The sequence below is a fragment of the Elephantulus edwardii genome, unplaced genomic scaffold (genome assembly GCF_000299155.1).
Source record: "Elephantulus edwardii isolate Elephantulus edwardi_28Jun2011 unplaced genomic scaffold, EleEdw1.0 scaffold00060, whole genome shotgun sequence".
NCBI classification, from domain to species: Eukaryota; Metazoa; Chordata; class Mammalia; order Macroscelidea; family Macroscelididae; genus Elephantulus; species Elephantulus edwardii.
Genome location: NW_006399810.1, coordinates 13,382,805 through 13,396,153, shown reverse-complemented (window position 1 = coordinate 13,396,153; position 13,349 = coordinate 13,382,805). Strand labels below are relative to the sequence as shown.

At 38.7% G+C, this 13,349-nt stretch overlaps 1 protein-coding gene across 1 annotated transcript in view; it reads right to left on the bottom strand.

The window, feature by feature from the left end:
- WDR60 (WD repeat domain 60) overlaps window positions 1-13,349 on the bottom strand; it is a 290,279-nt gene that overhangs the window by 136,409 nt on the left and 140,521 nt on the right. The window contains exon 7 of the mRNA XM_006887691.1: window positions 5,779-6,084. Within this exon, the coding sequence (XP_006887753.1) occupies window positions 5,779-6,084 (306 nt within the window). The remainder of the gene's footprint in view (window positions 1-5,778; window positions 6,085-13,349) is intronic.

The window sequence follows — 13,349 nt, the reverse complement described above, 5'->3', positions numbered from 1 at the left end:
AAGACTGAGAAAAACTGGATAAACTGTGTATACTGCACTGAAACAGATGAGGGACTGAATAATTTCAAAGCGATGTATGATAGGGTATTATGGTTATCACAAGAGTCCACAATTAAGGTTGCATAGTAGAATGTACTTGGGGTGGTAGGAGGGGTGCGGGGGGATTGTGTACCAGGGAGGGAGTCTTTCTTTTACTTTTGAAAGAGAGGAGCAAACTGGGGGGCAGGGTGAGAGGGCTGGGTGGGTAGAGAAGTACAGCAATGAATGAATGGAAATCCAAATTATCTGTAAATGTTCATTAAAATTATTTTAAAAAAATAAAAATTCAGTGATGTGTTAAATAAATTATATTATGACCACATTACAGAATACTATATAGTTATTAAATATCCTGGTATTAAAAATTATTTCCCAGAATAAGGCAAAATTGTACTCATTTTGTATAACATTTAAAGAAAGAACAATAAACAATTCAGTCTAGAAAATAGATTGGCTAAAGACTAAAACCAGAAATGCTGGGTAGAAAAAATATTATTTAATTGCTACTGTGCTGCAAATGGGGGAGATCTAGTGTCCCAATGAGTAAGAAGCTGTGATGTCAATCCCAAGACAAGCAGTTCAAATCCACCAGCTGCTCCCCGAGAAAAAAAGCACATTTTCCTCCCCTGTGATTTATAGCCTCTGATAACACACCAGAGGGTCAGCTATGAATCACTTGTTACTTGATGGCACATAACAGCAAAAGCTAAAAATGACAAACTGTAGAGTAATGGTATCAAACTCATTTTCAAATATAAAGTTTCAATCTCTATACTGAAACATAACATTAAGTAATATCCATGCACATACAAGGAAGATCCATTTGGAGGAACATTCTTCTCAGTGGTACAACACTCTTCTGTCAATTTGCTATACTGAGATAACCTGGAGTTGCTGTGATGCTGAACCTTGTACCACTGGGATGTCAAACGTCATAATGGCTGCCCATAGTGGACAGTGTTTGCTGGAGCTCCCAGTTTAAGAAAGGTTTGGAAGCAGGAGTAGCATCCACTTCCTAAATAACATGTCTCTGAGAAACGATGAGAGTTATAGAAAGCCTTCAAGTCTTTTATTCATAGGGTCCCTATGAGTTATGCTCAACTCGAGGGAAATCAACAACAACAATACAACTATTCAATTTATGCACCAAACCAAATATCAAGAAACTGAGGACTACTACCAATTTATGTGATCTGAAATTGATTTAACATGCAATCAATATGCATTAATAATAAATGGTGACTGGAAGGTAAAAGAAGTTTGGAGATTAGAAAATATGGCATTGGTGACAGAAAGAAGTAGAATTACAGAATGTGTATTAAAAATTACCTATTCATTGAAATATTTTTTTAAAAACTCAAAAAGGAAACTGTTCACATAGATCTCACCAGATGCATATGAAGAATAAAATTGACCCCATAAGTACAAAAGAGATGATGAGGAAAGTCAATATGACCAGTTAGAATAAGGCCATGGGCTGACAGTGGAACAAACTATCAATTATTCATTTGTAAATTCATATTTAAGCTGAAGAAAACAGTAAGAATTTCATGAGCACCAAAATATGACCAAGAGTAAGTCCCAATTCAATCTGAAAAGCAATTCAAGAATCAATTTGATGCACAAAACAAAATGGTTTCCAAAACATTGACCACATGTTAGCTAGCTGTCTCTGTCTCTCTCTCTCCCTCCCTCCCTCCCTGAATTTGTGTTGGCAGTGCAACTCCTCAACTCCTTCCTCATTAGGCTACCAGCACTCCCTACATGGCTAGGTAGAATTACGTAAATAACGTGAATGAGGTAAATACCACCTTTGGGTGGAAACATGCAAATAAGGTGTGTGGACTACTTACAAGAGGATGTATCAGTTCTGCCTTCTCACCAAACTTAAATTGAGCAGGTTCAGAGGCAGAAAATGGGAATCTCACAAGCATTCTGAAAGCTGGTAGTTCAAATCCACCAGCTGCTCCATAGGAGAAAGTTGGGTACTCTCCTCCAGTGCAGTTAATTGCCTCTAAAAACCTGCTGGAATATCAGCTATGGGTCAGCTCCAGCTCAATGGTACACAACGACAAAACAACCATCAAGAAAGAAGCATCAGAGTCCAAAACATCCATTTGGGCTAAATACTCCTATGCAAAACAGACTAAGACCAGCAGCAAGCAGCAGCAGGGATGGGAGAGACCCATGATGAGAAAGAGCTGAACTGGAGTAGCCACTCTACATCGTCAGCCACAAGCCTTTGCTAGGTTTTCCGAAGGGCTGGGAGTAAACACCATATGTGGCAGGACTGAAAGAGCTATATGGCTTAGAGGTAAGGAGTTGTGCTGCCAGTCCAAAGACATGAGGTTCAAATTTATCAGCTGTTCTGTGGAAGAAAAATGGGCAATCTCCTCCTGTGTGACTTAAGCCTCTGAAAGCCAAATGGAGGGTCATCTGGGAGTCAGTTCTGACTTTACAGTACACAGTAACAATAAAGAAGTCATTAGTTTGAACTTGAACTCAAATCCATTACCATCGAGTCAGAGCAGACAATCTCACACATTCCTGAAGCTGGTCTCCTACAGGGGAGCCTGTCTGTCTCTCTCCTGTAAGTTTCTAGTTATTAGATAGAAATCAGTAAAAGACTATTTTCTTATCATATTTATCATAATCAGACTATATCTAATTGAAAAGTAGAGGAAGCTTATAATGAAAGACAAGCATGGCTAAAAAAAACCACATACAGAAAGGGAAAAATTTTTTAGAAGATTATAGATCCTGGTTTCCTGGAAACACTTTCAGTTTATATCTGCTGTCTTGACAAAACATTAATATTGCTCTCTTCTACATTCTGGTCATCATCAATCTAATTATATCAAACATTGGAATAATGTAACTAAATTGAAAAGTTTGGTTTTTTTTTCCGTGTCAGATGGGTACTGTGCCTCCGTCGTAACAAGGTTAGAAGGTGGCACATGTCATACAGACGTATGAACTCCCGATCATCATGCGTATGAACTGGAAAAGGATCTGAAAAGTATTTTTGAGAAAGGACAAATTTATGAAACATTAAAAGGCCCTGTAAGACAGATGCAACTCAAGGACTGCATGTAATTAAATTCTATCAAGGGAATATGATAAAGCAAATATAATAAAGAGTTACTGGAAAAGTCAAGATGAAAGTGTATAACAATGTTCACAGTCAAACTGTCAATTCTGCTGTATGTCTGAAAATCTTCCTAATAAAATGTTGAGGGGGCGAATGCTGCACAAGTTTGATCGAGGGAAAAACAGCTGTCAATTTAGAGGTGACCACTCAGTGGATAAAATCTGAATCGCAGGGGAGAGGACTCTTCATTCTTCCACAGAGTCACTGCTGGATTCGAACTGGCAGGGAAGTGTGGCCTTTGGGTTCCCAGTATGCCTCGTGCACTGCAGCCCGAGAGCTCCCTGACCTAGGGAAGAGCTAGAAAAACAAGAAAATGAATGCTTCTCTTTCTTAAGATTCCATTCTTAACTATTGCTCATGGAGCTGTTTGACAGCAGGTGCCTGGGCTGGGAATGTAAATGTTCAGTGTGGCTGATTAAAGTTTCTTACGGTATCCATGGATTCCATTATGTAAGTAGTAAAACTTGTATTGTCCTATAAATGTGAGAAACCTGGCCAGTGTTCTGCACCAAGAGGAAGGCAGCAGGCTCTTGATGATAAGGGTAGGGTTTCAGTATAGCTGTAAAGAAAAATATTGGGATAAGAGAAATGGAGGTTATATGCAGGAGACTCCACCTCATGATACTTGGTTGTGCAAAAAGAAAACTAGTCACTAAAAACATTAATCTCAAATGTCAAGATATTTCAACACATTTACCAAATGTGTCTCAATTTCATTTTTTTATGTGTCTCAATTTTAATGCTCCTGCAGCCTTCTATATGGATTGAAACTCATCATGAAGAAAACAAAGGTCCTCACCACTGGGCCATCTGGTAGCATCATGATAGATGGTAAAGAGGTTGAGGTTGTTAACAGCTTTAGTTTGCTTGGCTCTACAAGCAACACTCTTCGTACCAGCAGCCAGGAAATCAAGAGATGAATTGCATTGGGAAAGTCTGCTGCCAGGGACTTCTCCAAAGTACTGAAGAGTAGCGATGCCAGTCTGGAGACTAAGATGCGCCTGATCCAGGCCTTAATCTTTGCAATTACTTGCTATGCATCAGAAAACTGTACAATGACTAGATAGAATGATAAAAAAAAAAAAGGCCAGAGATGATAGAAGGAGAATTGATGCCTTTGAGTTGTGGTGCTAGAGAAGAGTATTGACTACATCATGGCCAGCTAGGAAAACAAACAGGTTTGACCTAGAGAGGGTGAGACCAGGCTGCTCCTTGGCAACAAGGACTCTGAAGCTTTATATGACATACTTTGGATATATTGCAAGGCGAGATCAGTCCTGGGAGAGGGACATTATGTTTGGGAGGGAGGAGAGACAGCACAAGAGAGGAAGACCCTCCATGAGATGGATTGATTCAATGACTGGGGTAATGGGGATAGGTGTGTCAGAGACAATAAGATTGGCACAGGATAGAACAGGATTTAAGGGTGTTGTACATAGGGCAGCTATGAGTCATAGGCGACTCAATGGCACATAACAACAACTTTTAATTAATTAATTTTTAGATGCTAAAATAAATGAAGCCTATGCAAATATGAAAGAATTGTGCTATTTCATCTTATATAAGGCAGGCATGTTGTTAGAAGGGCTAGTCCTTGGAAAAAGACATCAGGCTGGGCAAAGAGGAGGATGAGAGAAAGATCAGACAGACTGACACAGTGACTATAACAAATGGCTCCAGCATATCAGAGATAAGGAGGATGGTACAGGAAAGAGCAAGATTCAGATTTGTTGTTTACAGGGTCATTGTGAGTCGTAGATTGCACCTAACAACAACAAACTTTAGTAGACAGAGGACCAAAAAATCATAACTCACAGCCTTTAGCTGAGACTTCCCCACAGTGTTTGCTTCTCCCAGGACTCCCACCCCACCTAAAACCGGAAAGATTTGTGTCCAACTGAAAGGAAGTACTACCAAGAAATACAACACTAAAATAGCATTTGCTTCAGGTTCTGTAAAAGCAGAGCAGCAAAACATAGATCTATTGGAACAGAAGCTATTAAAATTAGTTTGATATATTTAGTACAGGGCCAGGCAGTGCTGTGCTGTTATAAACAAGGCTGCCATGAGTCAGAACTGACTCAAAACAACTCAAGGCAACAAGAACAGGACCATATTCAGCAATTAAATCAAAACACATGAGGAGGAAATTAGACCCTTCACAATCAAACATCTTCTATTTTTGGTTCTGTTTACTTTTGGTTGGTTTTTTAGGGGATAGTTGGGGGTTTTTTGCTAACATGTATTATGTCTTTTGGCTGAAAGGTTCATTTACCTTAATTTCCACTTTTTAAAAAAAGTCAACTTCTTTCTAATGCTATATTTCAAAATTGTATGAGAGATTTCCAAATAGTTGTTAAAAAATCAGTTTCCACATAGTAAGACTTGACTTAATGTTTCTTAGAAGTATCTTAGAAAATCTGTAATTTTTCTACTCTGATCACATGATGCCAACTTGCATCAAATTTTATCCAAGTAATGATGTTGAGCAATAAACATTAATTACCAGGGCTGACTTTAGATACATTGTCTCTAAAAGTTTTACACTTGGGACAAATAGAAAGGAAATAAATTATCAAAAATACTACCTTGGAATCCCTTTTCTTGTGTTCCTCTTTTGAGGCTCTCTCTTTCTTATGTATGCTACTGTGGTGCCTCTCTTCATCAAAATGCACACCTTCTTTATGGTGTTTCTCTTTATGTCTCTCTTCCCCTTCCTTCTCAGTGAAAAAAATACTTTTTTCTTTACGGATTTTTTCTCTTTTTTCCCTCATGCTTTTTTCTCGGTGCTTCTTCTCTCGGTCTTGTTCTTTCGGTCTCCTGTGTCGTCTTTCACTTTCTTCATTATAAAGCCAATATTTAAGAGGATTTTCTTTACTGTCACCATACTGTAGCTGTAAAACAGTACATGTTACAAATGCATGAGTACAGAAAGCATGAGCATTTCATTGACGTATGCTATGAATAATAAAAGAACAAAGTCAGAGAACTACCATTGTCCCTTCAGTACTATATACTATTGCCAGTTCCTTTTTAAAAACTTACAGTCCTAAAAGAAAAGGAAAAAAGCAATTTAGAGTAGTCCTTTAATGTTAGATGCTGCTCACTACCCAACAACTACAACAAAGAGACAGTGAAGCCCAAACAGCCACTCTCTAATATGGAAAACAGGGTCCAAAGGCCTTTCCAGGACACATAAGTCCTTCATAGTCAAAGCTCAAATACTCAAACCCTCAACTTTCTTACCCTTCCCAAGTCCTACATGGCCTAATCTCCACTGACACCAAAATCCTTTTGTAATATTTGACACATTCTCTAGGAAGGCATTGTCTTCTGCAAATAACTATTACACTATATGGTTAACTTTCTGATAGTAATGTGTCTCCTTATACTTTCTTTAGTTCATAAATCCATTTTCTACCCCTAGACTGAGATTCTTAAAGATGGGACTCATCTTTTCATCAATTCTATATACACAAAAATTAGTGAAGCTCATTACATAATTGCTGACATTCTCTATAAAGAACTATGCTGCTAATTTATGTCAAAACATTCTCTATAAAGAACTATGCTGTTAAATGCCACTGAGGCAATGCCAACTCAGAACAACCCTCCATCAGGTTTTTGAGGCTACAGATCACTGTGGGAAGAGACTGCCCACCTTTCTCCCTCAGAGTGGCTGTAGGATGTAAATCACCAACCTCTTGGTGTGTGGTCCTACATGTTACACACCCACAGAGTTAATTTATATAGGGTAAGATGCAGATCTATTATTCAAAGGTTGCTATAGATTGTACTCAACTCCATGGCACCTTCCAACAACAACGTACTTTGAGCTGGTCACGAGTCAGAACCAACTCATATCTGATTCTCCAGCAAGTCTGCAGAGTCTCTAAGTCACACAGGAGAAAAAGTGCCCAAGTTCCTCCACTGGAGGAGCTAGGAGATTTGAACTTCTCACTTTGGGGTTTGCAGCACAACTCCTTAAATGCTAAACAACCAGAGCTCCATTAGTTGATACTGTTGTTGTTATTGTGTGTCCCGCTGAGTCAGAACTGACCCATAGCTGACTCTCTGGTAAATTTTCAAAGACAATTAATCGCATGGGAGGAGACTGCCCATCTTTCTCCCACAGCTGATGGACTCAAACCATATGTCTTTGGGATTGCAGTGCAGCTTCTTACCTCTAGGTCACCATACCACTCTAAAATTAAAATTATTTTGCTGAAGGAAAAAAGCCACCTAGTTATTGAGTGGGGAAAGTTCTGTCAGCAGCTCTAACAGGGTCTCCCATACTTCCTACTCTAGGAATTTATGAGGTCATCATATGATAACTCTCCTTTTAATTAAGATCATTTTAGTGGAGTTCTGCTATTTGCAACAAACTGAGACAGAAAATTAAATCTGTTAAGTTCTTTGTAGACTATTTAAGGTCATAGGGTTATTTAAGAGTGTCAGAATTTCAGCTGAATCCACCACTCTGAGGCAAACGTTTCAGCTTGTGATGAATGAATGCAGTTTTCTAGGTGAAAGTGGCATGGGGCAACCAGCAGTATTTTACCTGTTGGTGTTGCTTGGTTATTTTAGCTGGGACCAAGCGAGGAGAAAATTCTATTTTCCAGAGAATCTAAAGTCATACTTGAGGTTTGTGATCTTAACAAACTCAGAAAACCGTGTTGGATTCATAATATTCTCCTTATTTGACAATCAGGGAAAGACTGGACAGCAAGTACAGCTGGGCAGAGCTGGTAGTGATACTCCCTGTATTCTAACCAACAACAAGGGGGTAGGGAGATGAGGGGGATGCACATGTATGTGTGTCTTTGATCTCTAACTCTCATTTGGTAAAAAAAAAAAAATTCTCCTTATTTCTTTCCTTCTCTGAATTTTCCCTCTCCATTTCAAGTTATACTTAAAGATGGGATCAGACCTAAGAAAATAAATGTGTATAATAGGTTATTGATATTTCCCATGTTTGGCTCAGTCTCAGTTTGAGCACATAATCACCTGTGTCACAACAAACCATAAAAACTAGCATGCTACAAACGAAACCTACTGTTTTCCTCATTAAACAAGGGTCTGCTCTGCGCATATCAAACCAGTGCTCATTTAATTTCAGTATTCTAATAACTTTCTTTTATAGCTCCTTTCTCATTTTTTAGTTTTCTGCTATTTTATTCCTTTCACTTGTGTTCACCATCTTACCACTTTGCCTGAAAATCACTGTAATTGGATGCTAAATAGTTCCCTTTCCTCAACTCTTACCCAAATCCAATCTACCCTATACATTCTCCAGAATCATCTTCCGAAAGAAAAATACTCTATCTCCCTAACTAAACCAGACAGTAAAGTAAGAGCACCACCTCTTATCATTCACCTAAGTCAATTCCATGGATATTAAATATTCAAGCATTAAACAAGGGAACTCTGGCGGCCTAGAGCTAAGAATCTGTGCTGTAATCCCAAAGGCATGAGGTTTGAATCCACCAGCAGCTCCATGGAAAAATGATAGGCAATCTCCTCCCATGTGACTTACTGCCTCTGAAAATTTGCTAGAGGATCAGCGATGGGTCAATTCTGACTAAATAGCACAAATAAAACAACAACACACACTAAACAAAAATAAGAAAGATCTAAAACAAAAATTTAGAATGGGAAATCTCTTACTGTGTGCCTCTGAGACCCTGCTGGAGGGTCAGCCATGGATTGGTTCTGACTCAATAGCACACAACAACAACAAACATGACATCCACTACAGAAAAATAAATAGACTTACTGACTTAACTATTTCAGAATTTTAAACTTACAAAGAACCTTCATGTAAAATCAAACAAACAGAAAGTGACTGGCATTAAGTTAATCTTTAAAGTATTCTTACAAATCAATAGGTCACTCTATTACAAAAGCAAGCAAGTATTTAAATATAGTGACTAACAAAAGGACAGCAATTTCCCTTTTGAGAAAATGAATAGAGATTCATTTTTCTGAATCAAGTGAGCAAAAATTAAAACTAAGGATACTATTCAGCTACTTCTTAATACATATGTTATTACACTGATCATGTAAATATTAAGATTTTAATGTAATGAATTTATGCAACTTCGTTAACTAACTCCTAGAAATTAGGTATAAATACAAAATATAAAATAAATGCAAAAAAGTTTTCCACATGAATACCTTTATGCTAAAAAATTTTAGACACAATCCAAATGTCCAACAGTGGCTGCCTTATTAAGAAAAGTATGATCAGGGTGGGGAGAAAAGTGCAACAATGAATGAATGGAATTCCAAAATCTTTGTAGATGTTCATAGAAATTAATAATAATTTAAAAAATTTAAAAAAAAGAAAAGTATGACCCAACTACATATTTGAATATGATTGGGGCACTGTAGGTCTATTGTTTATAATGTCTTTCCTCAACACCAACAAGAAGAGGAAGCAGCACATATCCTTCAGGGCCAGAGATTCCTGAGCAAGCCAGAGTTTAACATGAGGCACAGCACAGCTGGGACTGCTGCTCTATGAAGGCAGGGCCAAAGCCTTCACCCAAGCCAGCTAGCTAGAGGACCAAGGGAAGACATTGTAACTGGCAAGACTAAAGGCACTTTGTGACACTGACCTAATCATAATGTGAAAAGTCAAAGGACTTGCAACCATGCCTGAGAAACTGTCTGGACTGAGGAACTTTATCCAGCTGCCAACCTGAATAGTAGGTAGCCTTTTAACTTCTCTAACAAACCCCATAACCATGCTTATGGTTCTGTGTAGTCTGCATAGCTAATGCAAGGATTTCAAACCCTGCAGGGCAATAGGATTGGTATTAGAATTAGCAGAAATAGGCATGTGAGAGTGGGAGACATGTCTGCCTTCATGGGACTGGTTTTGTGATGTGGATGTTGCTGATCGGGGCTGTCTCAACAACATCCACACTCTTTTTTTATGACCATACAATACAGCCATTAAAATTATATTGGAGAAGATTCGGATCTCATGAATTCTCCCACCTTTCCCCTTCCTATGAGCAGCCTTGGGTGACCTCCCAAAATGGTTCACTACTCACTTGAACCAGAAAATCCTCTAAAATCATTCACATAAAGAGGCTCTAAGAGAGATGCAAATCAAAACAACTATGAGATATCATCTCACCCCAGTCAAAATAGCAAAATTTAACAGAACAGCAAGCAACAAATGCTGGCGAGGTTGTGGAGAAACTGGAACCCTGATTCACTGTTGGTGGGAGTGTAAAATGGTGCAACCCCTGTGGAAAGCAGTATGGCGCTTTCTCAAAAAGTTGCAAATAGAGATACCATTTGACCCAGCAATTCCACTACTGGGAATATACCCTGAAGAGACCATAGCTGACATCCAAGCAGATATATGCACACCCATGTTTATTGCAGCTTTGTTCACAATAGCAAGGAGTTGGAAACAACCTAAGTGCCCATCAACAAACGAATGGCTAGAGAAGCTGTGGTATATTCGCACAATGGAATACTATGCTGCATTAAAAAATAAGGAACTCATGCAATATTATTCAAAATGGTTGACTCTGGAGAACATTATGCTGAGTGAAATATCCCAGTCACAAAAGGACAAATATTACATGATACCACTGTTGTAGAATGGGACTGTCCTTGGGGTTGGGGAGAGACTGAGTAAGATGGGTTCAATAATGTATACTGCACTGAAACAGAGGAGGGAGAAAACTGTTTAAAAGAGATATATGACTAGGTACTTCTGTCATCACAGGAGTCTAGAGCGAGGGCTACATGGTGGAGGGGACCTGGGCGAGGGTTTGTAAAACAATGAAAGAATCCTTTCTTTTACTTTTCCATAATTTTTGACTCATGTACTTATAACTTGTTAGTTAAATTTGTGTCTTCTAGGTTGCAACCCCCCCCCCATGATACATCTTCAAGGATAGGAACATGTACGGCCAAGCACAATCAATAAGAGTGCATCTAAATTCCAAAATCAATCTCCATAATAGTCTATGTGTTTCCTACTGCCAAAGGGGCCCTTCAGAGTAGTGAGAGAAGATCTTCACCCTGAAACCCACAGCGTCCCTTTTCAGCAGGAAGTAGCTAAGAGAATACGCCATCCCCTTTTCCTTATGAATCAGGGTGAAGTCTCTCTCAGGGAGGAGTGATAGGGAATGGCAAAGGACACACCGACAAAGGAGATTAATCAGAACTGACTTTGACAAGCACTGTGGCAATTGGACAATTAAAACAGACATTCGGATGGCGGGGAAGAAGAACAAACTGGGGAGGAGGGTGGAGAGAATGGTGCGGCAATGAAGGAGTGAAAGCCCAGAATCCCTGTGAATGTTCATTGAAACTAATAAAATTTAATAATAATATATAAAAAAAAGAGGCTCAAATCTCTGGGTCTATTTTAAGAACACCCAGGAAGCTGCCTAGGCCACTAAGGGTATGCAGATTCAGAAAGCCACCAAGTATCTGAAAGATGTCACTTTGCAAAAGCGGTGTGTTCCATTACAACATTACAATAGTGGAGCTGGTAGGTGTGCCCAGGCCAAACAGTGGGACTGGACACAGGGTTGGTGGCCCAAAAAGAGTGCTGAGCGTTTGCTGCAAATACTTAAAAATGCCAAGAGTAATGCTGAACTTGAGGGTTTAGATGTCCGTTCTATGGTCATTGAGCCCATCCAGGTGAACAAAACTCCCAAGATGCAACATCGCATAAATTAACCCCTCTATAAGCTCCCCTTGTCATTTTGAGATGATCCTTACTGAAAAGAAACAGACTGTTCCTAAACCAGAAGAGGAGGTTGCCCAGAAGAAAAAGATCTCACAGAAGAAAGAGAAAAAAAACAAAAACTTACGGCTCAGGTGAAAATGATTCAGCATCAAATAAAATTCAAATACCTTTTTAAAAAAAAGTTATAGAGAAATTTGGGGAATACTCCTAATACAGTAAATTCAACCAATATATCAAACAATAAGTAAGCAATTTAAATTTTACGTGCATTTCTTTTTATGTGTTAACTAGACTCTAAACACTGAAAAAAACACAACTCACTGCCACTCAGTCAGTTACAATTGACAGGGAGCCCCCACCAGGTCCCCAAGGCTGTAAATATAATCCAGAGAAAACTACTCCGTTTTCTCCCAACTTGCAGCTGATGGATTCAAACCATTAGAGACAAGGTTTTGGCTAGCAGTACAACACTGTATGGCTCAGGCCATCAAAGCTCCCTGTGGTATATATTTATATAAAGGTATTTTATAGAAGTGGTTACCAGTTAAATTATGTTGACTCTAATGATATTTATTTAATTATTTGATCAGGATGATTATTTACCCTCCAATAATGTGGGTAGGCTTCACCTAGTCAGTTGAAGGCTTTAAGAATAAAACATGAGGTTTCCTACAGAAGAAATTCTGGTTCGAGACTGTAACATAGAAGTCTTGTTTGTTTCAGGCCTACTGGCCTGCCCTACAATCTTAAAACTGCCAGCCTCCACATGAGCAAATCCTTAATATATATCGTTTTATATACACACACACTACACACACACACACACACACACACACACACACACACACACACGTGTACACGCGCCCAAGTATTTGTATGCAACACTCAAAATACACCACATGGTCTGTGTAGTACAAGAAGACATGATTTGGATGTTGTATGAACACAATATTGTTTACAGGAAGCTTCCATACTATTCATAGTTCAATTCCACAAAGCTATCTTATTAAAACCTTACAGAAACCTGCTGAAAAAGGCCCAAGAGCTGTATCCACTGGATTCAAACAATCAGTCTTGCTGACAGGAAGTTTGTGACTATCCAGGCACAGTGTGACTAGAGAGAGGAGGAGAGCATACAATGGACTGCAGAGGCAGCCACAGGGACTGAGTATATGAGTAACTAGAAGCGTTTCTTTAATGGGTTTTGTGCATACACTGTTTCAGTTTATACAAAAAGTCAATTTAACATTTAAGAATGGAACCTGTGGGTATAAGTATATATATATATACACACATACACACACACACACACATATGTTTATACAAGGCCTAAATAATATAATATAAATATATATATGTATAGAAATATTTGAAGTATTTTTCTCAGAGTAAGAAAATGACTCTGCTTCAGCTCCAGAAATGACTCTCTTTTCT